At 42.5% G+C, this 27,436-nt stretch overlaps 1 protein-coding gene across 4 annotated transcripts in view; it reads left to right on the top strand.

Annotated features, from left to right (window-relative positions):
- The window catches only part of CACNA1B (calcium voltage-gated channel subunit alpha1 B), a 240,728-nt gene extending 215,341 nt beyond the window's left edge, over positions 1-25,387 (top strand). The window contains exons 34-48 of one of the 4 annotated variants that reach the window (XM_075259129.1): positions 3,195-3,260; positions 3,412-3,503; positions 3,635-3,785; positions 4,994-5,121; positions 7,065-7,161; positions 9,621-9,729; positions 10,439-10,546; positions 11,594-11,706; positions 12,115-12,239; positions 12,607-12,745; positions 12,831-12,941; positions 16,414-16,455; positions 19,255-19,444; positions 20,656-20,852; positions 22,783-25,387. In XM_075259129.1, the coding sequence (XP_075115230.1) occupies positions 3,195-3,260; positions 3,412-3,503; positions 3,635-3,785; positions 4,994-5,121; positions 7,065-7,161; positions 9,621-9,729; positions 10,439-10,546; positions 11,594-11,706; positions 12,115-12,239; positions 12,607-12,745; positions 12,831-12,941; positions 16,414-16,455; positions 19,255-19,444; positions 20,656-20,852; positions 22,783-23,307 (2,193 nt within the window). In that variant the 3' untranslated portion in view covers positions 23,308-25,387. The remainder of the gene's footprint in view (positions 1-3,194; positions 3,261-3,411; positions 3,504-3,634; positions 3,786-4,993; positions 5,122-7,064; positions 7,162-9,620; positions 9,730-10,438; positions 10,547-11,593; positions 11,707-12,114; positions 12,240-12,606; positions 12,746-12,830; positions 12,942-16,413; positions 16,456-19,254; positions 19,445-20,655; positions 20,853-22,782) is intronic. The other 3 variants (XM_075259127.1, XM_075259126.1, XM_075259128.1) reach the window with 3 other exon arrangements.
- Positions 25,388-27,436: the final 2,049 nt, after the last annotated feature.

Here is a 27,436-nt window from a genome sequence, read left to right as displayed (position 1 = left end):
TGCATTCTCCATCTTGTGGTACACAAAAACTAGAAAGGGAGTCCCGGTCTAGGACTAGTGATATCATGCTCATGAAACCATTTCACTTAATACTGGATGCTTAGGAGGCAGTCTGCTAATGCTGAAGACATCTTTAGGGCAGGGGTCACTGATGCACCCTATTATAATAGCCAGGGTTAAGATGTGTATGACATATCCTTAGTATAGATCATAAACACCTGATCATTCGCCACATGGCTGAAACAAGAGAACATGTCCGTCCCCTGAATAGCAGTGGATACGGATGCTGGAGCTCAGTTACCACTGTCTTAAATAGTCACTGAGCTGCAGTGACAGCAACAATACAGGGGGTGGAGCAGTGGCTTAACTAGGAATGGCGAGGCCCCGAGGCAAACAATTGAAATGGGTCCCCCCGGACCGCATAATGATGCAAGCCCGGCCTACGTGACATCTGTGACGTCACCAAGTAGGCCTGAATCCTGCTGGAGACCAGGAGGGGTAAGTAACAGTGTTTTTTATGTTCCCTCACCTCTCCTAGCTCTCCAATCATTATACTCTGGGGGTCTGAAAAGGGCCCTTGTGGCGTCTGGGACCCTGTGGCAATTACTGCTGCTGCTACCCAGTAGTTACGACCCTAAGGTGGAACTTTCTGCTTCTGGCCCTGTATTCTGTATAGGACCGGTGCCAGAAGCAGCTCTGTACAGGTGATTGGTGCGGGGGTCAGCTGTCGGCCCCCCACGATCAGGTATATATGGCCTACCCTAAGGATAGGCTATATAAAAGTTTATTTAGCATTCAGCTCTGGATCAGCACAGGTAAAGTAATGCAAAAAAATAGATTTATCACTGGCAGAATGCAGACATTTTATTTAGGGATTGAAATACAAACTATATTAGAAAGATACAGAACTTTTCAAAGGACAACAGTTAGTCCCCATGCACATGACCGATTGTATATCCAATATGGGGCCAAGTTTGCAGCAGAGTGACATCTGAGTACATTCCGTTACGCAGTCACCTCTGTAGATGCTTCCAATGCTTTCTGTTCTGATTACACAGATCAGGATAGGCCATGCTCTATTTTCAGTGGAGTGGACCATTGGACACCCCCTCTGAGTAGCATCAGATGGCACCTCCTTTTACCACCTCCACCAACTTGAGCCCTTTTCATTCTTAAATGGTTTCTACTACGCTTATTCTAGTCCAGTTGAATTTATTTCCCTAGCCCTCACCATTCCTGAGCAGTCAGTGCTGTTAGTTTTGGTGCCCAATATACTAACTAGACTCTCTAATGCTAACTGGTTGGCGTGACTCAGAGCACCAATCAGAGGTGGACAATGTCAGAGCTCAGAATTACTCCCCCTTCCCTGTTCTTTTCTGAACCACTCACTTGACATTCGAAAGTCTAGTTATCTGTGCTGGAATCAGTGAAGGGGTGCCTAAAAAGGGTAAAAAGAGCTTGAATTAGTGAAAGGTCCTCTTTAATTACATAAAATCAGATGAATGTAAATTTGTACTTAACATACAGTCCTATGAAAAAGTTTGGGCACCCCTATTAATCTTAATCATTTTTAGTTCTAAATATTTTGGTGTTTGCAGCAGCCATTTCAGTTTGATATATCTAATAACTGATGGACACAGTAATATTTCAGGATTGAAATGAGATTTATTGTACTAACAGAAAATGTGCAATATGCATTAAACCAAAATTTGACCAGTGCAAAAGTATGGGCACCTCAACAGAGAAGTGACATTAATATTTAGTAGATCCTCCTTTTGCAAAGATAACAGCCTCTAGTCGCTTCCTGTAGCTTTTAATCAGTTCCTGGATCCTGGATGAAGGTATTTTGGACCATTCCTCTTTACAAAACAATTCAGGTTCAGTTAAGTTTGATGGTCGCCAAGCATGGACAGCCCGGTCTCAAATGATCTGAAAACAAAGATTGTTCAACATAGTTGTTCAGGGGAAGGATACAAAAAGTTGTCTGAGAGATTTAACCTGTCAGTTTCCACTGTGAGGAACATAGTAAGGAAATGGAAGACCACAGGGACAGTTCTTGTTAAGCCCAGAAGTGGCAGGCCAAGAAAAATATCAGAAAGGCAGAGAAGAAGAATGGTGAGAACAGTCCAGGACAATCCTTAGACCACCTCCAAAGAGCTGCAGCATCATCTTGCTGCAGATGGTGTCACTGTGCATCGGTCAACAATACAGCACACTTTGCACAAGTAGAAGCTGTATGGGAGAGTGATGAGAAGGAAGCCGTTTCTGCAAGCATGCCACAAACAGAGTCGCCTGAGGTATGCAAAAGCACATTTGGACAAGACAGCTTCATTTTGGAAGAAGGTCCTGTGGACTGATGAAGCAAAGATTGAGTTGTTTGGTCATACAAAAAGGCGTTATGCATAGTGTCCAAAAAAAACAGCATTCCAAGAAAAACACTTGCTACCCACTGTAAAATTTGGTGGGGGTTCCATCATGCTTTGGGGCTAATGCCGACACCGGGAATCTTGTTAAAGTTGAGGGTCGCATGGATTCCACTCAGTATCAGCAGATTCTTGAGAATAATGTTCAAGAATCAGTGACGAAGTTGAAGTTACGCCGGGGATGGATATTTCAGCAAGACAATGATCCAAAACACCGCTCCAAATCGACTCAGGCATTCATGCAGAGGAACAATTACAATGTTCTGGAATGGCCATCCCAGTCCCCAGACCTGAATATCATTGAACATCTGTGGGATGATTTGAAGCGGGCTGTCCATTCTCAGCCATCATCAAACTTAACTGAACTTGAATTGTTTTGTAAAGAGGAATGGTCCAAAATACCTTCATCCAGGATCCAGGAACTGATTAAATCTACAGGAAGCGACTAGAGGCTGTTATCTTTGCAAAAGGAGGATCTACTAAATATTAATGTCACTTTTCTGTTGAGGTGCCCCTACTTTTGCACCGGTCAAATTTTGGTTTAATGCATATTGCACATTTTCTGTTAGTACAATAAACCTCATTTCAATCCTGAAATATTACTGTGTCCATCAGTTATTAGATATATCAAATTGAAATGGCTGCTGCAAACACCAAAATATTTAGAACTAAAAATGATTAAGATTAATAGGGGTGCCCAAACTTTTTCATAGGACTGTATATGATAATAAAGCTTGATGTAACTGTATGCTTTGCACTGTCTGTCTACAGGCCTTGCCCTATGTCTGCCTCCTTATTGCAATGCTATTTTTCATCTATGCCATCATTGGCATGCAGGTAAGTGATTGCTATAAGTGGCCTCTCTAAAGTTGTTTTTGTCATTGATTGAGATGCAAATATTGCTGAATCAGTCAGTGGAAATCCATGGGGCTCTTTATATTCCAACTGCCTGGTAGATACAGGATTGATGATCTTTCCATGTTTTCAGGTCTTCGGGAACATTGCTTTGGTTGATGACAGCGCTATCAACAGACACAATAACTTCCGCACCTTTTTTCAAGCCTTAATGCTCCTGTTTAGGTAAAAGTATAAAAGTATCTTCATTGCATTTTGGTTAGACTCTAGTGCATATAGTGAAAAATTCCATAGTACATTAGGTAAGACTCACAATGCCTGTGTGACGTAACCCTGTGTTTTGTCCCTTTTTTCAGGAGCGCCACGGGAGAAGGCTGGCATGAAATTATGCTCTCTTGTCTCAGTAATAGGCCATGTGACTCCCGCTCAGGCAACCTCAAAGATGAATGTGGAAGTGACTTTGCCTACTTTTATTTTGTGTCTTTCATCTTCCTGTGCTCTTTCCTGGTGAGTCCCCTAGTAACTAATATAGTGATGTTAAAGAGGACCTTTCACCTCCTGGGGCACATGCGGTGTAATACACCACTAGAAAGCGGACAGTGCACCGAATTCAGCACACTATCGGCTTTCACATTCTGTGCTAAGAGCTATCGGTGCCGGTACTGTAGCTCTTCACTGTCAGAAGGGCATTTCTGACAGTCAGTCAGAAGCGCCCTTCCTCACAGTAGCGTCTATAGTGGTGTACTGTGAGAGGAGGCGTTTCTTATCGCCCAGTGATGACGAGTACTATCTGTGGACGAGTACTATCAGAGGGGAAACAGCGCTCCTCACCACTCTCACAGTACAGCACAATAGACGCTACAGTGAGGAAGGGCATTTCTGGCTGACTATCAGAAACGCCCTTCTGACAGTGAAGAGCTATGGTACCGGCACCGATAGCTCTTCACCGGGGCACGGAATGTGAAAGCTGATTGTTGGCTTTCTAGCGGTATATAAAACCGCATGTGCCCCAGGTGGTGAAAGGTCTTGTTTAAAGGGAGTCTGTTACCAGAGCCCAGTATATCAATCCAGTTCTGCAAACAGGTAGGTTAGGGTTACCTGCATCAAGTGGTGTTTACCCCCTGTGAATCGCTGTCTTCGTTGCCAATATATCACCATTTTTGCTCTTTGGAGCAACGACGATGTTGGCATTACGCCAAAGAGGTAAGTCTCCCACCAATCTGTCCTCCTACCTTCCTCTGACAGGGTCAAGTACTCACCACATGTGACCAGAATATGAGCAGTGGCAAGTGTGACAGAATTTATGACCAAGTGAGATTAGATATATGCTACCTGGCCCTGTCAATCAGAAGGAGAGAGAGGCAGAGGACGGCACAGAGCAGTTGGAAGCTTACCATTTTGGAGCAACAGCAATACCCTCATTGCTCCAAAGAGATTATGTGCATTTTGACAACAGCAGTTATATCTTAGTAATGGAGGCAGCGATTCACAGGGGAAAAACACTGTTTGATTCAGGTGACCCTAACCTATCGATCTGTGGAGCTGGGATGATATGACACACTCCTTTTAAGGGTTAATTTATATCAGTGGGAGGCTACATTCACATGAGACATTTAGCAGTCAATATTATTGCTGATGGGACTCTATGTTATAAAGAAGGTTTAGCTATCTGGTAATATCTGTACTTTCCTCCTGTCTTCCCGGTCCCTGAGTAGATGCTCAATCTCTTTGTGGCTGTCATCATGGACAATTTTGAATACCTGACCCGGGACTCGTCCATTTTGGGTCCTCATCATCTGGATGAGTTTATACGTGTCTGGGCCGAGTATGACCCTGCTGCATGGTATGTGAATGCTATCACCTATAATTGAATATAAAATGTCATTGAACAACATATCATAGTAATAACAAAATGCATAGGGCTATTTAGTCAACTTCGTGAATTGTAATAATACATGTAGTCACTTCCTATTAGTAGGTATGAGACCAAGTTGCATGCATGTATATGAGTAAAAGCACTATACCCCTTCAAAAGTTGACTAACAGCTGTTCCTCCTCCATACACATGCACGCTTGGTTCCTCTAAGCATGTATGAGTTTTCAATGGTAAGAGGGGAGTAATCCACTGTCAGACACCTCTACTAGTGGTTCTACCAAGGGAACAAAGAATGGGACACGAAAAATGCAAGACCTCATAGATATAGGCTAGTCGGCCATACTTTTGCTACTATTCCTAATAATAATACTGATGATGATGATGATTATAATGATGATGAATATATTGACTATAGACTATAGGCTATGCAGTTTCTATGTGGTTCATAGATGTCAGGCTCAGCTTGTAGCTGCCTACCCTCATCCCCATACAAAGAAATGAGGAACAAATTAGCACTAGAAGAAGGGGTACCCTTCATGTTATGGGACCACCCTCATCTACACTTCTGTCCTATGCACCAATTTTTATAAATGTTCTGTACATTTCTGCTTTGTACCTTCACATTTTTCCCCTAAAATATTGTAGGTTTTTATTTCCTAATCTATTTCTTTTTTTATTATTCTATTTCTCTTTTTTATCAGTCCATGATATACTGTATTATTCTTTTTCTAGTTGCCGTATTCACTATAAGGATATGTACAATTTATTGCGTGTTATTGCCCCTCCACTGGGGCTGGGGAAACGCTGCCCATCGCGGGTGGCTTACAAGGTTTGCAGCCAAAAGCCAGTTTGCATCCATACCAATTGGGGTTCAAAGCAGTCTGATAAAATTCTGAGGGGCTGTGCCTGCATGGGAACGCGAGGCTAGCCCTGCCCCTTCATCATGCTTTATCCCCTGCCAACCAGGCTGCCAGGTAGCTTCACTGGAGAGATTATCAGCAACAATCTGGGAACCACCCGGGTGGGGATGGGGGATTTCATCAGTGAGACTTGGGATAATGCCGTCATCTTCTCATTTGTGTTGCTGCCTGGTGCCTCCTCCAAGCATGATGATCAGAATATTTTTATCCCCTTCAATGCTGCAGGGGAATGTGATGCACTTGTCATTGAAGGGTTTAAACTGGCGCCCCCTATGGTAAAAAAAAAAAAAAAAAAACACAAAAAAAACAACAAGGGGCATTGTAATGTCACCTTGTGCTCTCTCTGCTCAAGACCAACTCCTGAACATCTGTCTCAGTGAAAGGGATTGAACAGAAAGAAAAGCAACATCCCCTCCCACCCGACTAACCTTCGCTCTCCCAAATGATGCAAAAAAACATACCTGTGCTTCGGTGACAGGAGTGTACAGTTTCAGGCTAATCAGATATGTTTTTTTTGTCTGTTTCCTTCCCATTCTCAACCTCCTGCTTGGCTATCATCTCTTTCCTCTGCTTGTCTGTTCTCTTCCTTCTTCTCATCCTTCATCTCGACCCTTGCGGGTTTTGTAATCTTTTTGTCTTCATGCAATTTTTCTCCACGGATGTTAAATATTCCTCTCCCTCTTTGTCTCCTTCTCTCTTTCCTGCCCTCTGTGCCCTAATGCTGTCATTTTGGCTTTACAACACTGAATATTTTCACTCCCCTGACCACTTATCTCCCTTTCCCACGTCTCCATTTTATTTATTTCATTCCGCCCCTCTTCTATTTTGCCTTCATTTCCAAAATCTACTTTTGTGGGCTTCTCATGTCTCATTCCTATATCTCTGGCCATCTGTGATGGCTTCCATATTCCTCTTGTGTCCACCTCTGTCCATGGTTTGTCCTCCTGTCCTTGCCTCTACACCTGTGCCTCCTCCCTCCCGTTGCTGCAGTGGGCGCATTGGTTACACTGACATGTACGAGATGCTACGACACATGCCCCCTCCCCTTGGCTTGGGAAAGAAATGCCCTGCACGTGTGGCATATAAGGTAGAAGAGATGTGTCGACCTCCACCAGTATCTCACTGGCCTCCAGCCTTTTCTCCTGTCTCTGTACTGTGCCCGTACCGTGCTGTGTATCTTTCCCTGTGAATCCCTTTCTATGTAAAATATCCACTTTCCCTACAACTATACCACCAGTAGTCTCTGAGAGCTACAACCTAAAGAGTATCTCTACGATGTTCCCTCATTCATGTCCTCCAAGCATCTGAGCATTAATGCACTCCTCTAAGAATCTGTTCCCAGCTCTTATAAAGGGTTGTATCACATCCTCAATCCCCAAATCTAATACTACCCTATCTATTCCCCATCACCCCCAACTCTTTTCTACAAGCAGACCTCTTACTCTGCTCTAGAAGACTTTTCTTTGCATGACTTATTGCATTTTGGTGCATATTTTATATTCCATGGGACTGTGTATACTTGCATGTACTTGATATGTCTTATTGACTCCTTAGACCCAGTTTACAGAAAGGCAAAATAATTTTTTTCTTAAATATCCCCCCATGCAAATGGTAGTTTGAGAGTCAACTGAGCAATCAATATCAGGAAATTTATATAGAAAAATTATACTACATAGAAGCAGCCTAAAAGTAGGGGACACTAACATACTTGGTAGATATGTATACATATATTAAGACAGTACCACAAAATTCAGTAGACAGTAGTGTGCACGCAACACTTGTTCTATGTAAAGTGAAGCTGAACCCAGATCTCAGGATATCACAGATAGATAGGTTAGGTTCATCTGAATTTGAAGATTTTTTTCCCTTGGAATTCGCTGTTTCCATCGCCAAGATATTGCTGTTTTTGTGAATATGCAAATGAGCTCTTTGGAGCAATGCCATTACTCCAGAAAGGTAAGCGGTAGAGATGAGCGAGTATATTTGATCGTATACGTCCACCACATAGTTCTTGGTGTAAAAAAAGCGCCAGGGAAGGTGGGAGAGGCAACAAATTTTTACTGCCCCTCCCACCTTCCCTGGCACTTTTTTACACCAAGAACTATGCGGCGGAGGTATTCTATTGAATACACTCGCTCATCTCTAAGTGGCAATGCCCTCATTGCTCCAAAGATCTCATTTGCATATTGACAAAAAATAGCAATATTTTGGCATTGATTCAAATGAAGAAAACACTGATTCAGCATGTGTTGCCTTTAAGAAAAACACAGGAAGAAGCTTTGATGGCTCCTAAACTTAGACTTTGAGGGACTTCTGGTACCAATAAGGGTCGATCTTTTATTCACTTGGGACTATAATACTGATGACCTAGCCTTAGGATAGGTCATAAATATCAGTTAAATCGGGATCCGACTCCCAGCACCTATGCCCGTCAACTGTTTAACAGGCTACTGCATTGGGATGAGCCATGTGTGCAGATGGACATGTCATCACTGGCCTGAGAAAAGCCACCAAAGTGCCATAATCTCTACAAACAGCTGATCAGCAGGGGCACCAGGAATTGGACCCTCACCAATCTGATATTCATGACCTATCGCAAGAATAAATCTCCTCTATGATAATCCTGATATTAAAGTTTAGTATATTTTACTTACAATGTAGCAGAAGAAACTCACAGGACAGCCAAGCGTACTACTGTGGCTATGTGAAATCCAAAAAATTCATGTAGATCTCCACCTTCAATCCCAAAAATTGGCAATATCACATCTGGTTACCCAAGACAGATACTTAGATACAAAAATAAACATGAAGACCACAGTCAACCTTTTTGTAGGGTGGCCAGATATTTACGTAGCTACAGGTTTGGTGATTTTTTTTTATTTTAATTTGTGGCTACATTACAATAAATAATGAAGCTGCTTACAACATGGGTGGCCTGTAGTAGTATGTGTAGGAAAAATATTGTAATACTCCACAGGACTAGTTGACAAATGGCTTCATCTGTTGTCCGTAAGCTGGGCCTAAGTGTCAATCTTTCCACCTAGAACTTGATTGTTCCCTTAAGATGCCTTCCTATATTCTCCCCGACCACCAAGATACTCTTGTTTCTTCATAGTAGAATGGTGTTTATCAGACATACTCAACAGCTAAGGCTGAGGACAGAACCAATGGGAACCGTCAAGTTTTGGATGGCTGCTTGCCCTACAGATCTGTCTCCTCCGTTTTATCCTTTCAAGATGCATGCCAAGATGTCGACATTTACTGTGCACATTGAGTCAAGTCAGTAACTCCCGACCACTTGTGAATGTTTTTATTGAATTTATAGCGATAGGCCCATAGTAGCTGTAGTAGAATCTGACTTTACATCTGCAAGACTGGATATAGATCATTTAGTCCTTCTCAGACAATACAAATTGTTATCTAAAGAACGTATATATCCACAACTGGCCGAGAAGCGCTGACTTCACCCTTTGCACCTTGGTTATTACACAGTTTGCAAATCTGCTAGCAGCCACAGCCATAATGACAGTGTGAGTTTTTCTGCAGCGGCTTGTCCGGATGAATATGCCCATCTCTGATACAGACCTCACTGTGCACTTTACATCCACTTTAATGGCTTTAATCCGAACGGCGCTGGACATAAAACTGGCTTCAGGTGGGTTCTTTGCTGCAGGTCAGGGGGATGCCGATTCAGAAACGGTTCCACCATTGTTTTTGCTGCTGAGCTTTTGACTGGGGACAGTGTGAAACATAAAACAATTCCTATGGTTTGGTGTATAGAGCTTTTATGCAGACCAAGATGTCTATATAGGGTTACAGACTACATGAAAAACCTATATGTAGTCTAATCCTGCAGTCAAGTATTATTGTGTTTCATCTGTCAAACTTGATGGTCACATATATAAAGGGGGAGGAAAGTTACACATAGCTGCTGAGTCAGACTACACGGGTTTGTTTGTAGTCTGTAACCATAGAAACACATACGTCTGACTAGAAACAATAGAATTATTTATATCTACGGTATGTGCAAAAGTGATTTATTTCATTTTATTTTACATGCATCAGATCAGCAAATTATTTATTGAAAAAGTGTACATACCCTCTTCAAATTTTTGTTAGTTTTTTTCCTTTATTTTTTTCCTGTCTGTTTTTTGTTTTGTATTTTTGAGTTTTGATGGATATGACCCCCATCTCAATAATTTTTAAAGGCGATCAGAGAGCGGCAAAGGGGCTTCAACTTAAATCACATACAACTTCTTTGAAATGTTTTTATACCACTGGCCTAGGTCTTTTAAAGATGACCTAAAAATAAGAATAACAAAAAAAAACCAAGTGATTTCATCTGACTGATTTCCTTTTTGCAGGAGGGCTAAAACAACATGAAAGTGACGCAGAGCTCCGCAAAGAAATATCGTCCGTGTGGCCCAACCTCTCTCAGAAAACCCTAGATTTACTTGTACCTCCTCATAAACGTAAGAAGCTTCTCTTGTCTTTAAGGATTTTCAGTATTCATGTTTTCCAAATAGGCAGCAGTTGTCATTATCAAGCTGTATTTACTGTCATTAAAGGGGGTCTAAACTTAAGTAAAAAAAAATGGCTCACTACTGGGACCCCCACCAGTCCCAAAAACAGGGGTTCCATGTTGCACCCAGCTGCACAGTCAAGGATTCGTATAGTTGCTCCATCCGTCTCTATGACACTGCTGAAGATATCCAATCTCTGTACTTGGCTTCTCTTATGCAGCCTCATAGAGATCAATGGAACCTTGGTACAGCCCCTATTTATATCATACCTATGTATATATCGAGAGATATTTATATCATACCGTATACTCTCTCTCTCTCTCTCTCTCTATCTCTATCTCTATGTATATATATCATTCATAACCCATATTATAGCATACATTTGTAATTCATAGAAGGGTATTCCAACAATAAACTGATCACATGTTGGGAACCCTAGCTTTTTATTGTAACCTGTAATGGAACTCAGCAGTAAGTTTTCCATTTGCCTGCAGCGCCAACAAAGGAGAAGTGAAGCATTACACAATTATTAATGAAATGAATAGGCTTTTTGTGTAATGCGTTAGGTCAGGAGGATGCTATAGCAACTTTTCGGGTAAAGGGACATTTAAAGGTCGTGCATACTGCCCTATGAATTATGGAAAAAGAAATGAAGCTCTACCTTTTGGAAGGTATATCCCTTTAAGTACACAATCAACTTACAAATAAGTTTTGTAACATGACTTGGGATAGAAGTTTCTTACAAAAGTAAACGATGGCCATCTGCAACAAATTTGTTTATTCAGTTTTTCTTACCCTTGTCAGGGTACTGGTTGACATAGGTCAAAAGGATAATATGTCTTGTTGCGGAGACCGCATTAACAGGAGCTGGGAGAATTAAAGGAGTTGTTCAGTAATTTGCTGGGTCAGACTACACAGGGTTTGCTTGTAGTCTGTAACCATGGAGACATATAGGTCTGTATAGTATTCATATAGTGTTCATTCATTGTTTTACAGCGGATGAGATAACTGTTGGGAAAGTTTATGCAGCTCTGATGATCTTTGACTTCTACAAGCAAAACAAGAATAACCGAGACCAGTCTCACCAGCAACCGGGGGTCTTATCCCAGGTAGGAGATGAACCGTGTGGCGTATGCAGTTGCCTTCCAGAACTAAGAAGGTCTGGCACAGAGGCTGAGCCATCTTGATATGTGGACAGAAGAAGTTCAGTAGACCAAGAATATGTTGTTGTTAAGTAATTGCCTTTAATTCCTATGGACAGCTATATTGCCAAATGACAATGAATACCCCTCACCATGGTTATTTTGTATTAGAGCACAACTTGTAATGCATCACAGTTGCCAATTTGGGCATTGCTGTCCATTGTCATATAGCAATATAATATAGCAAAATCTCCTGATCGGTTTAACCGTTATACCACAACTTGCATGTTTTTCCCTGGTCACGCAACTACAGTGAGATTCTCAGACTTGCATGTTTGCATGGTCAGTTCGTACTCACAATGTTGTATGTTACAGACAGGAACCATCTCCCTTTTCCAGCCTCTGAAACCAATTATGGACCAGAATATTCCCAGTCAGCTTGGTGATACCAAGATCCAAAAACAGAAGAGCTCAGCCTCTCTGAACAATGGAGGTGTAGTGTAAGTAGCACTTTTCTTCTTCAAAGATGGACTCCGTTTCTAGGTTTTGGTGCTTGGCCATTTCCATAACTCCGTAGGGAGAGCCACCATCAGCCATCATTCATTCTCCGACTGCAGCAATGGCATCACGATGTGGGACTAGGAGATCCTGATGTGGGGCCAGGCATGAGACCCACACCTATCAAACATTTATGGTGAATCCTGTGGATATGCCATAAATGTCTAAGATGGGAGCACCTCCTTGATGATATTTTGAAGAGAATCTTGGTTTTGGATAAACAGCTCCTGTGTAATTGACCTCCATGGTCTCTGTTAAGATATATACTAAAGTATTGACAATACCTTGTATCACCTATGTGTTATGCAGGGTCAATCAGGACAGTAGCATACGGGAGTCACTATCATGGGTAACACAGCCTGCACCAGATCCCTTCTCCACCCCTCGGAGTATTGCATTTCAGAGAGGCCACTCAGAGGAGATTCCACCCCAGCGGCAAGTCAAACAGGCAAGTCTTTCCTCCATTGACTTTTACACTAACATAAGAGCAACACTAGTCACAAGCAATACTGACAAATAGGTTGTTTCCACAGGTCGTAGAGATGAAAGAAATTGGGCAAAATCTTACTAATGGCGATCATCCCACCGGATTGGAGACCCAAGGACGAGCAGTGTCCATGCCACGTCTAGCAGCAGATGCTCTTGTAAGCCATGCTGTGTGTATTTGTAAAAACTCACAGTGTGATGAATTTTGGAGAAAAAATGCAGTTAACCTATTTTCTTCTGGCTTTCTATTAATGGTGTTCACTGTCTGGTGACAATGATATATTATTTATATAAATTTTAATAGCTTTAAACAAACTAAAAATGTTGAAAAACATCTAAAATTTAATTGCATCATCATATTGTGACACCAGTAACTTTTTTTTATAGTTCTGTATACAGAACTGTGTAAGTCATCTAGTTTTGCTGGACAACATTTTGTTTTTGTTACTATTTTGGACGACGTTTTGAACTTATGATTACTTTTTGTGAAATCTTTTTTGCCGGCCAAAAGACTCAGAGATTTGGCCATTTTGATATGCTATGCCATTGCGGCATTCAGTGAATGGAATAAATATAATATTTTCATAGTGTAGGCAATTTCAGATGCTGGGATACTTTACATAATTTATTTATCTTTATTTTTGTTTATTCACCTCTAAATGTGATCTAGGAAAAGGGGGGTACTTTAAGTTTCTCACCTAATTTTAACTGGGGGACACAGTGGGTATTAGCCCGGCCACTAGGAGAACGCCATACTAGTCGTACCCCCCGCGGGTGCAGTGCTCAATTGAGCACCTCACTGGTCACCTAGTCCCCATTTGCTGTGTCTGCGACCCCATTTCCATGTGGAGGTTCTCTGAGAAGGTGACCCTGCGGTGCCTGAAGTTACCAGACAGGTATGTATTAAGTACTATTTAAAAACAAAAAAATCACTGCAGTTGGAAGAGCTACTGTTTTTCGGGGCCACTATTCCAGCCTGCTCACAGTTCCTAAAAAGAATGGCTCCCTTTGTCTCATCCCAGACTTGAAGGGGCTCAACAGGTTCGTATGTGTCTGCAGATTCCACATGGAGTCCCATCCATCAGTGTAACAAGAAGCGAAGAGGAGACTGGTAAGTATGACACTCAAAATAACCAAAAAACAAATTATAAATATACAAAATAAAGACATTTTTTTATTGGAAATAAATAACGATAAATACGTAACCGGGACATACAAAGATAAACAGTATGACTGTATTGAACCCCCGTCCACAAGAACAGAGTCCTATCAATAAGTCACCAAGACAGAATCCTGACTAAAAGAGACACAGCTGTGTATGCATATTGTTACCATCATAAGTTAGACGTTAATAAATAACATACAAAAAACGGTCATATGCATACAGGTGTCGTTATGAACACAATGTAGGACTACCAAAAATCCTCCCTATGTGACTCAATGGAGTGAGTAAAAGCTAAGTATAAATGACTACAAAACATTACTGTACTAGTATGTACAAACAAATAAAACAACAAGACTAGCACTAAACATGTGAACCCTACATCATGAGGGTGATTGTAAAGCCCCTACCAATTGCACAAAATCACAGGAAGAGGTTAAGTGTCATGTCCCATCTTACCCATATCGTAACAGGGATCAGACAGTAGGACAGTAGAGTGTGTGGACTGGAAGACCCGACGCGCGTTTCAACAACGCCTTCTTCTGGGGGTGGGGGGAAGAATCTCTTCAGGCCAGACTTTTGGAGGAAGTCTACCTGCACTCTTCGATTCTGCATGTGGGTCCTGGGCACGATGGTCTCGACCTTCGTGGTTATTCCTTTCACTCAATGCCATTTGCATCCTCTGCAATTGGTGATTCTGGCCGCTGGGACGATTCTCCGGCCTCTCCTGACCACCTGAGGACATGTTTTAGTGCTGTTGGTGCCATTTTCCTATTATTTTGTGTGTCTCTCTCCTACTGCTACGGTACAACGGATTAGCACAGTGTCTGTAAGAGTGGTATTGCCCGGAGGTGGAGCCAACAGACTTTTTGTTCTCCTAGTGTCAAATCTCCTAGTGGCTGGGCTATTACCCTCTGTATCCCCCGGGGAAAACATCAAGAAAAGGATTTTAAGGTGAGTACAAAAAATCCCTCTTTTTATGTGTTATATATATATATATATATATATATATATATATATATATATATATATATTTTTTTTTTAAATACTAATTTGTTTATTTTTTAGCCTCCCCCTAGAGGACTCATTAGATTGCTTTTACCATAGATTGGTATACTACAGTATTGTACTCTATGGTAAAATCCTTCTAAAAGGAACATCTCAGTTGCCATGGTTGCTTTTGTCCACAGCATTTAAGGAGCTAATTGTCCATGATCAGACCTGTCGGCAAACATGGACACTGCTGCCAGGTCCCTGTCGTATAAAACAGCATAGACCCAGTGGTTATGAAGCTCTGGTGCAAAATGCCATGCAAATGTTTAAAACCTCTTAGCGAGGGACATATAGACACATATTGTGATCCTTAAGTAGTTAAAGGGGCCACCCAGTTTAACTATCTCTTAGCGTATATGGATGATGGAAGGGGGGTCCTACTTGCTATGCAGTATGCTCATATATTAGCCAGAATTGTTAGTGGTTATTAGTGGTGGCATTGATGGGCAATTGAAATCCTGTTGCCGGGTCCTTCACGGATTAGAGCTGATTACTGGGGTTCTTCAAATCCACTGGGCGTGACACATAGGGAGAATGTTGAAGTCAACCAATGTAAACAAGATGAGGGAATCATGGGAGGGAATATAAGTGGGTCATGAATTAAGGTGTCATGCCCATGGCCAAGTGTATGTTCCGTTCCAATATTTTTTTTTATCAGGTCCTATTCAGATCTGTCAGAACAGAAAGGGAAATATCGGAATGGAACCAAATATAGATAGCACACTTGGCCGGGTGCATAAAGGTTAAAGCAATGCCATGCTGTAAAATACCCTGACCATACCCTTTATTGGTCATGTGGACACCAATTTGGTGGAGTCAAGCTGTCCTTGCATTTTCAGAATAGCCATTGATTCAGTATGTAATACTAGATCTGCCTGGCTAGCCGAAGATTCCCCTGGCAAGATCAGCTGTATGACGGGAGTTGTCAGATGAGACACGCCTGTTCATGGTTAGTTGTGAGGTCAATATTCCTGATTTTTGGCAATCTTAGTCCCATTTGCAAAAAACATCAAAAATATTTAGCAGCAAGTAAACTATAAAAACTTGCTTATATCTTCCAAACAGTTCTATGGTGAGAAATGGGAGAGGTTTAGTCTTCTGATGTCCAGTATAATAATGAATGTCATACATATGATTGTCTCTGACTTGTATCTTTTCCTTTTTGTACCATTCCCTGTCCCCATTGTCATCCCATTCTCACCTCACCTGTGTTTTGTCTCTGCTCTGACTTCGACTTGTCTTTGTATTGCTTCTGTGGTTCTGTCCCCCCTTCCTGTCCTCCTCTATCCCTCCTTTGTTTCCTAACTTTCCTCCTTTCTCCTGCCCTTCCTGGTGTGCCCTTCCTCCCACCATGCTGTCTGCTGCTGGTCTCCGTGATGCCGTTTGAACTGCTTCACCTGTTTGTCTCTCATCAGCCGAGGAGCCGCGCTCCTTCCCCCCGGAACGGTTACCTGCCCGTATGTAGCCTTCTTATTTCACATGACCTGTGTGTGTACTGCTTTGCTGGTATCTCAACACCATTTATATAGAACCATGTGCATTGTCCAATGTTCCATGCAGCATCGCTGTGAGGTGTCTGGTGCATTTATTCAGCATCTATCATTGTGCCGTGGTAGTGACTATACCAAATACAAGTGTCAATGAAAACCACTCTTATCTTACCGTTTACTTATAACCCATTCTGACTAGTTACCCTCACCTAGTGTCCCACCTAGTGCTATTCCTGTAAAGGAAAGTTTGTTTGGGATTTTTTGGTTTGGGTTACGATATAACATAACCTTATATTACATAAGTGTAACATAATAGAAAGGTGGAATATGGAAAGCAGATAGATAGATAGATAGATAGATAGATAGATAGATAGATTGATAGATGTTCATGAAAGTATCTAAGCTTACATGTACTGTATGTGTTCTGAGAGGGGAGTAAGCTACTCAGATACTACTGGTGCTAGGCTCGTGACCCTGTCCCCCACGTCCACCATTTTCAAATTCAGCCTGATCTTCTTTCCCCTAATATATAGGAAAAATTTTGGACACCCCCATACACATTAAATAGTTGGTCAACCCTACCAAAATTGGTAGAATTAACCAACGTTAATCTAATGTATATGGCCAGTTTAAAGGGGTTGTCCTCTTACCACACCAAATCTCACAGAATTCCTAAGGCTCTGTTTCCACGGAGTAACGCGCCGCTCATTTAGACACGTAAACACGTGTCAGAGCGAGGTGCTTCAAAACAGATCCCATTGACATCAATGGGTGCCGGCTTACGAGCGCTACCCATTGAAATCAATGGGTTATAAAGCCTCACATTGATTTCAATGTGTAGCGCGCATAAGCCAGCACCCATTTAAATCAATGGGATCTGTTTTGAAGCGCCTCGCTCTGACACGTGTTTACGTGTCTAAATGAGCGGCGCGTTACTCCGTGGGAACGGAGCCATACACTGATATATACATCGCTTCAGGACTAAGGACTGTGCAGCTCACCCCTTCTGTGCAGCCACACCATCTTGGGATCACACCGACATTCCTTCAGCACAGTTCCTAATGGGGCGCACGTTGTGATCAAGTGAACCCATGGACTCAGCACTTTGTTATGGACAGTGCATGTTACAGTAAGAACAGAAGTCTTGCACACCTTCCTATTTCATTACGTCAGGTACTATGTCATACGGTGCATGTGTACAGCACTGTATTCTCCCCTTTTTGCGAGCAATGAGCATGCCAAACATTTTATATATTTATTTATTTACAGACACCATATGTAGCTGAAGGTATAACATGGGCCTCATAGGCACCATATAAGTGTTCACATTAGTGTCGCTGCCTCCATCATTCGTGTCTAACATTGGTTACACATGGACACTGGCGGACTCCATTGACTATAATGGGGTCTGCCAGGAATCCACAACTTTTAGTTTTGAAAAGCAGGACTTTTCTCTCCATCGATTTTAAGTGATACCCGTGAGGCAGATGTGAACCCAGTCTGAGCCAAACAATACAAATTCATAAGGTGTATGAAGCCTTAAAGTGCACACAACATAGTTAACATGGTTGTCCCAATGGGACCAGCCCACCTTAACAAGGAATGCCAGAAATGTCATTCTCACAATGTACTCTAAACTCACAGCTTCCTTAGTAAATAATCTATGTACAGGGCTATTGTACCTGGGATTAGATAGGCGGCACAGAGCTGGGATTTTCTCAATAATTCTTACTTTTTGGTGGTTTCAGGTTTTTTCTTTAACTATTTAGTCAGTAGGATCTGGATAACAATATGTTAAATCAACATTAGGGATTGTGGGGAATCTAGTGTTTACTAAAACGGTGAATTCCAGTGACATGAGGTGATAGGATTAGGATCACTTACATCATGCCTATAAACCCAAATCCTTATATTGTTTGCATCCAGTTTGGGCTGAGTTCACATCTGGCTTTTACCTTTCATTACCCTGCAGTACTTGGTAGTTGTAGTCTGTTTCTGGATATATCAGATTTTCTTCTTGCTTTACATGCAGCCTCCTGGCATTGATATTTAGTAATAAGTATTAGGGGCCGCACTTCTTGGATTTCTGCTTCTGATACTCGCACATTGGTGACCTAGATTATGATGATAAACCACTTTTGACCACTAGATGACAGAAGAGAGCCAATTTTCTAAGCCTAAATATTGTATCCATTGCACTCCATAATAATCGGTCAAAACTGGAAGATTGTGGACAGATTCTTAGGGTTGGTTCACATCTGCGTTGGTATCCCGTTCGGGGAGTCCGCATGGGAACCCCCCGAACAGAATAACAAACGCAATTGCAAGCGCTGTGCAGTAAAAGCACACAGATCCCCATAGACTATAATGGGGTTCGTGTGCTTGCCGTCAGATCTACGCACAGAACATGCGGACAGGAAAGTAGTTCACAATCTACTTTCCTGCCCGCATGATTCTTATAGTCTATGGGGTCCGTGTGCTTTTATTACACAGCGCTTGCAATTGTGTTTGGTATTCCGTTCAGGGGTTCACTTGCGGACTCTCTGAACGGATTACCAAACGCAGATGTGAACAAAGGGTAACATGTAAACCACACAAAAGAAGGACATTAGTGTCAATACAAGCAGTATATAACACAATTACTTCTGTCTTCTAAGGGCGTTGCTTTATCTAATTTTTGCTGTGGTCAGATATATTTGTGGCCTGTGGCAAGTGATCTAGAAGAAACATGTGAAGTTACTGAGGATATCGGCTTTCTTATTCCAGCCTATTACTGATAGTAGCCCCATGAAACGCTCAGTTTCCACCTTGGCTCCCACGCAACGTCCTCAGCTGTACGAATATTCCTTAGAGAGGGTGCCTCATGAGCGCAGCCACCAGCACCACCATCGATGCCACCGCCGGAAGGAGAGGAAGCAAAAATCAATAGACAGGTCTCCGCAAAATGAAGACATAGGTAATGTTTAACTTTCTCTGTTCCTCACTCACTGAATTATATTGGTACTGTCAAGGGCCCTATCAGGGCAGTATCAGATAGAGGGGTAGTCCATGATATTTTCTAGGATTTAATATATTCATGTAATTACTGCCAGGACCCATGGAGAAACCCATTGCCCACTCATAGAGAAAGTCTATGATTCCTGCACTCTCTCCTCCCACCCACTCATGTGAGAATCCTGCACCCATCTTCCCACTCATTGAGATGACCTGTGAGTCTTGCTCCCACCTGTTTACTCATGGGGAGGACCCGTGAGTCCCCACCCAGTATTATATGCTCCAAAGTGGCCCCCACCCAGTATTATATGCTCCACAGTGGCCCCCAAACAGTATTAAATGCTCCCAGACCATAGAGTATAATAATTGGAGGCCCAGGGAAGGTCGCTAAACATAACAAACACTCATATTCACCTTGCCTCACCCTTCCTAGGCATTCTCGCTCCACCCTGCTGTAATTCAGCATCTTCGGCCCTCTTCAGACGTCACTCCTGAGGCCTGCGATTGGGCCTCAGCGGTCACGTGGGGCACACTGACATCATTACACCACCGCGCCCTATGTTACCGCTGAGGCCTAATCACAGGCCTCATCGTGGCCTCAGTCACATGACAGAAGAGTATCAGAAAGGATGCTGAGCCCAGGAGAGGTGAGTATACGTGATATTATTTTCAGTCATTTTCGCTGGCGATATGCCAGGGCCCCTTTCCAATAACAGTATGTATAGCGCTCAAAGAACTAGGCTTTCGGCGACCGCTGTCATAGTGGTCCGGGGCCATGGTCATCTTCACCTCCATACCCTGCTGAGTCCGGTCATGGTCGTACCCCCTGCGATCGTGATCATTACGCCACTGTCTGCGAGTCCTGCATCTTCTTCCTACTCATAGACAAAGACTCTAAATTCTGTATCCCCTGCCCACTCATAGGAAAGTCTGTCAGTTCTGCATTCACTGACTACTTATAGAGAAAGATTGTCCTGCACACTCATAGTGAAAGCCTTCAAGTCCAGCATCCCTCACCCACACAATGATGATTAACAGTTCTACCTGTATACATACTGTTATACTGTCAAACCTCACAATATGGGTGTGGGAAGTAATCTCTTGTATCAGTGTGTATATGAACTTTATCTGTGTTGTCTATGGTAACATCAAGCAAGTGCTTCATGGTTACAGAGTCTGCACCCCGAGAGAGGAGGCAAGAAAGAGGAAGGTCCCAGGAACGAAAGCAGCAGCCTCCATCTTCATCAGAGAAACAGCGCTTTTACTCATGTGACCGATATGGCAGCCGTGATTCAGGTCACCCACGTCATTCTGATCACAGTCGAGCCCCATCGCCCAGTTCTGGACAAGAGCACTCAACGCATAGACAGGTGAGATCAAATATCAGAGAACCAACAAGCAGCCATCAGTCCATATATGTAGAAATAGAAGGATCTTCCATAAACACATGAAAGCTACTCATTGCAGTGTAACAGAAACCTTAAAAGGTATGATATGAGATTAGAGATACTGAGTCTGCTTATTCTCCAGAAACAGCACCACCCTTTTCCATGGACTGCTATTGCAGCTTAGACTCAGTAGGGATCACTATCAATTTGTCTATTTCAGGCCAAAATTCAGCGCAGATTTATTGCCAAATCACATCTAGACCACAGACAAACTATGGCTTTCCAAGGCCTTTTAAATTTACTTAAACCTCATATAAACTATGGATAAAGGTCATAGGTAGTAGCTGATTCACAGTAAGACCACATGCAGTTGTAGTATTCAGCCGCACATCGGGCAACAGGTTTACATATGGCATAAGTCAGATCCTCCATTAATTCAGTGAATTCAGATCCCCATAAATTTGTACTTTCAGAACCTTTGACTATAAGGCCTTGGTGTTTTATGTGACTGTGCTGTGCACATGTCTTTACAGGGCATGTGTCTTCCATATGTGTCTAAATACAGGTTTATGTCATTGCATGTGTGCACATATGTGTTGCCGTGTTCTTATATGCCGGTTTGATGCTTAGGTACTACTAGCATGGTATCAGACATTCCCTCAAACAATCAATCTAAACCCATATCCATAGGATAGGCCATCAGTATCTGATTTGTGGGGGTCCGGCACCTAGATCCCACATCAACCAGCTGTTCCATCTGCTATCGACAGGCCAGACACAGTTATGCTCCTCTTAAAGTAACAGGCGCAGAGCTGCAGCCCCATCCATTGTACAGTGGTAGCGCCTATTACTTGAAAAGGAGCAGAGCTGCTTCCGGCCACGTCCACAGTAGTAGTCCAGTGATCGAAGACAGTCAGGATAGTTGCTTAGGGCAGGGTCCGGAAGTTGAACCACCACCTATCAGATACTGGTGACCTATTCTGGATTGGTTATCAGTATAAAAAATGTTGTTTGGGCCCAGAAAACCCCTTTCATGGGGTTGTAGACAACCCCTTGGAAATGTGACCCCTGGGGCAAGCAGCTAATCACTCTAGGTCTCTCTCCCAGATTAACTGACAATGACTTTGACTTTGCAAGGGAAAGCCGTGGCCAACCAGGCTGCAAGGTAATATTACATGGTGGCCTTTCAGATGAATAGCTGGTCATGTAATACAAGGACCACTCGGATCCACGAAAACAGGATACTTAGAGGGATTTCAAAAGCAGGTACAGCATAAGGGATAGGGAGTAACTGGTAGGTCCATTATTTATACATCAGTATTCACATTTGTGAATATAGTACCCTTGTTTGGGGAGAAGTGGGTTTATCCCCGACCTAAATATGGACATATGGATAACATGTGTCAGTATATAGAAATCACATAATCTCCAGGATGTATGATCTTACCTGAGGAACATTGCTGTGCACAAGGAGGTGTACGGCAGACAGGGGTACAGTACAGGCCATTTGCATAGAGCATCCTGGTTCAGTCTCAGGTCTGATGTGTAGGTGATATCTGTAATGTTTTACGTTTTCTAAAACTGTCGGCTCAGAGTTGCGTCTTTTGCTTCACTAAATTCTCCTTTATATTTCTCTTTTTTTTCTTTTTTGCCATGCCATTACCTCTTTATACTTTATTGTCTCTGTTGCCTCTCGGCCTCCTGTTTTATACATCTGTGCTGTGTGTTGTTCATTGCGGCTTAATGTCTCTGTTTTCCGTATGTATTTCCCTCCTGATGCCATTTGTTCCATGTTTGTGACGATTAATCTCAATGTCCTCCGTTTATGCTGTCATGTGTTGTTTTCTTGTGTTTTGTTCCCATCCTGTGTTCCTGTGCCGTTTTGATGTGCTTTCTCACCCTTTCACTCTAGGGCAGCGGTTCGGCCAATGGGAGTCCACGTTTGACCAGCTCCGGTGCTAGCACCCCATGCCGGGCAGTCCGGAGACAGCTACCCCAGACTCCTCTCACTCCTCGGCCCAGTGTAACCTACCGGACAGCTCATTCCTCCCCTGTGCATTTTGGAGGACCAAGTTACTCTCCTGGGAGGCTCAGCCGGGGCTTATCAGAGCACAACACCTTGCTGTACAGCGACTCTCCAAGCCCCTCTGCTTGCACAGTCACACGTATCGGTTCGGACCCTTACCTAGGGCCACGACAAGATTCTGACAGCTACTGCCCACTGCCCGAGGACACATTAACCTTTGAGGAGGCATTGGCTAGCAACTCTGGACGTTCCTCTCGGACTTCCTATGTTTCCTCCCTCACCTCCCATTCCCACCAGCTCTGCAGGGTTCCCAATGGCTATCATTATGCTTTAGGGCTCAGTTCAGGGTCTGGCTCAGCTCCCAGAGTACGAAGTTACTACCATGAAGCAGATGAGGATGACTGGTGCTAGCACAGGGACCCAAGACACGTTCCCACTCCCACCCCTGCTTCCAAGGAAAGCCGAAGTAAGCGAAGCCTGGGGGCTGGAGTTGGGCCACTTGTTTGAGTAACTACTGATGAGTTTTATCATCAGCTGGCAGATCACCGTGACATCATCAGAGCATGTTACGGGAGAGCAGAGGCAGCCATCTTGGGGAACCTAAAAACATGGATAACCAGGAACAAATTTAAGGAAGAAATGAGGAATGGGCAGGGACTCCAGAGCAGGTTTTTCTTACAACTTGCTCTGGCTTTGTAATTTGGAGTCTTCCTTTTGGGGAGCGTTAAGATTCCTGTTTCGTAGTAAATTGGAGTACCAGAAGTATGAGGAAGCTGGAAGCATGGCGGATATAGATGTAAGAGAAAGAGGATTAGCACCGCAGAGTATTGAGGTTGCTTTTTTATTATTTATATAGACTTAAAGGATACGAGGGAGTGATTGTTAAGCCATTCATCTTCCTACGTCATCCTCCGAGAGTTCATGGGATGTTACAGCTCACTTACTCGACATCTCATCCTCCAACTTTTTATCCATTTTTCACAAGTTTACGGCTCCACTTGAGTGGAGGACACATGAGCTACTGCGAAAGGTCCATATACATCCACAGCCATGACCCAATACAGTGTACGGTTTTGTACTTATTTTTAAACCTCGACTTTTTCTTGCTCTCGAAAACCAGTGGTGACCCCACGTTAGACATTTTTTATTTGTAAGAGAGTTGGTATTTCAAGCATGACACGTGTAGCGGAAAAAAAAAAGCATTGTTCATCGGTCGAAGACACCACAAGTAGATGATAACGCTGTAATGCCACACCCGGAGCTCAATGGCATGCCAAATCTAACAAGGAACCACGTGTGTTCAACATGTGCCCTGTGTCTACCGATAACAGTAGTCTTTATTTTATGGGATTTTTGTGATGCCTGAGTGACCATTTACCTTGACTGCTAGAAAACGAACGTTCAAATAACAGTTTGAGAAGTTTGTGTCCGTATGTCTGTATGTACGCTGCTGACGAAATGTCATTTTTACCAGTGCAAGTGGAGTCCCCATTGCATCACACGGAAAAAAAAAAAGTCGGGGAGCTCCATCGGCACACGTACGTGTTCACTGTCCTGAATCTCACCAGTAAGCCTTTCCTATCCTCAGCATAGCCTAGATTATGGTAATGCACAGGTCTGAGCATGCATGTTATCAGTTAGTGTGTTACTTTGCACATGATTTGGTCAAAGAAGTTGCACTAATGTGTGTTCTTAAAAAATTTTCTGACTTTTTTTGTAACGTATTTAAAAAAAAAACTTGTACAGGGAACCTGCTCCATTACCAGTCGAGAGGCGCTGGTTCCCAAAGTCTTCATACCTGTCTATATCATATACCATCTATCATAAATGGTCACGTTTTGCACTGAGCAACCCCTTGAAGATGGCATATCACACAGCAGTCTATATTTCCTTAGCATTTTTTCTATCTTTATAGCACCCAGTGCTACAGATGATTGTATGACTTGTCTGCAGAGCCGGCAGGGTGTTTTCTTTCCTGTGCCATACAATCCTAGCGGCAACGTGTTCTTTGTCCTAGTGCCAAATGCGTTGCAACTCATAGAACTGCAGGCGACACTGTGCCAACCTTATAACGCCCAGTGTACCACAATCATCACCTTCATCATGGCTTGAGCCAGTGTATAACCTGTCCTATGGCAATAAGGCACTCTATAATTTGGGGCAGATCAGATGCTAATAGCGCTATGTGGCCTTTCTATTCACATGTAGCATATAATCCAAATGGAAAGCACAACACGATAGAGATATACAGAGGGCACCACATTGGGTATCATTGTATCTATTCTGTGCATATAATATATAACAATAGTAATCTATTTTAAGGGCAAAGCTGATTTTCCAAAGACAATTGCAGGTATATAAACAGCAGCGCAAGAGAAAGACTTTAAGATTTCATAGCCGGTAGAACGAACCTAAGGGGACCACGTGAGTCAAGTCTTAAGGGAAGTTGATGGACAGAGGCCACAAAGCAGGGCCCTGAGTAAGTTCTACTATATATATATATATATATATATATATATATATATATATATATATATATATATATATATTTTTGCAGGATTTAGTTGTTATAGATGGATTTAAGGATATGTTATAGTTCTGTCCATGATGCCTGGTGAGAAGATTATATTTACAGATACTAGATTTCTATCTAGCACAATATAGACTATACAAAAGTCAGACTCGGGTTAGGTATACAGATGCTATATAGAGGATGTATAAAGGAGCGATTACCATATATCATGCGACATTTCGGGCGTGAACATTACACTATTGCAAAATTCACACTATATGTCATTTCACTGCTAAGTGCCTACATTTTACGGATATTTGTCTTGTGAAAAGGGCAACATTTTTTAATTCCATTCCATTGTATAAACACGTCATGTCATTGACCCTTAGTTTTGTCAGATACCATAGAATTTATTACAGAAGAGACTGCATGAGCCATTATGCGGTATATATATCAATTGTCACTCTCTAAAGCAGCAGTGGCCTATTGTTGTCAGGACATGGTGGGAGTTGTAGTTTCTATAACAGTTAAAATAAGCAAAAAATTTTGTGACTAAGTGTTGTTGTTCCATTTATATGAAGGGATGCCATTTTGGACAATGTCTTTTTGAGAGAAAGTTCCCCTGATGATAAGTTTCTGAAAACCTCAACAACTGTAGTAGTGAAGGAAGCTGACAGCAAGTGTTTAGTTTCCCTGCAGCACTCCCAGAGGTGAAAGGAAGCATTACACGTGACACATTGAAATCAGTGTCCATGTTATGCATGGGCAGATGACTTTTGGGGTTGTTCTCTGGCCAAAAATAGGTCCTGAAAGAAAAGTCCCTTCTATTAACTCTTTTGGAAGAGTTGAGGGATTGTGCACAGACAGCTCTGCCCCCACTCTGTTACTATAGTCCCTTGTATAGTCCTGACATGAGATGTGGACTTCTTAATGTTGTGTCACTTATAGACTCCTATAAACCACACACACCGGTATAATGTTTTATCACTGTAACAAGTTTCAGGGTCATCAGACTTCCATCTTTTTTCTCTTGCGACTCTGGTTTTCGGCGCTAGAGTTCGGATATTTATATAAGTCGTATATTTGTACTTTACATATAGTCAAGGAAGGGGGGGGTTGGCAGAATCACGTCGTCTATTCTATGGTATACATACATCAGCAACATGTCAGTACATTTCACCATATCTCTTTTTGGGAATGCTCAGACATAACGTTGTTGGTGAAAACGTACCCCAGCATTTCATTATCAACCTATCTGCATGTCTATAATAACTCATGTAACCTGGAAAGGGCTTATGGCACCAGTTGCATAAAGAGCAAATTGTTGCCTAACATACAGGATTATTATTTGCAGTGTTAGAAGTTAAGATAAAGGATTATTTTTTGTAATATAAAGATGAGGATAGATGTGTGTGTGTATATATATATATATATATATATATATATATATATATATATATATATATACACACACGCTAATATATACTAGAGGCCATAGTCTCTTCTGCCTGTGTTAACCACAAACCAAAGCCCTGGCCCCAATATTGAACCCAATGGCCCCATAGCGAAGATCCAACTGGGCCTGGTGTTTGTTTCCTTGGACCAGTTCCTTACCCTCTTGCTTGCCTGTAGACAGGGATAGGTTCTACCAAAACTGAGCCCAACCAGGGCACCACAACAAACACATGGACTGTGTCCATGGTACATACACCCTTGAATCACCAGATGACAAAAGGAAGTTGGTTTTTTTTAGGGAACACACAAGGGTTGGGTTCATATCATTCCAATGGCATCATGCCATTCAATAATACAAAGTTGACGCAGGAGAGAATAATACAACGAACGCCAATTTGCTGGTCGTATCTACATATCTAGAGTTTATAGGTGGCCATCACTTCAGACAGGGTTGGGGGAGCTGGCCTTGTACTACTGACAAATCCACAGCTCTCTTTCTAAAAGATGGTGCCTCTGCATGCGGAAACAGAAGCGCATTCTTCCCACCGGGCTATGCAAGAATCAGCAGATGCC

Source organism: Leptodactylus fuscus, chromosome 11, assembly GCF_031893055.1.
Source record: "Leptodactylus fuscus isolate aLepFus1 chromosome 11, aLepFus1.hap2, whole genome shotgun sequence".
Lineage (NCBI taxonomy): Eukaryota > Metazoa > Chordata > Amphibia > Anura > Leptodactylidae > Leptodactylus > Leptodactylus fuscus.
This window is presented reverse-complemented; position numbering and strand designations above follow the sequence as displayed.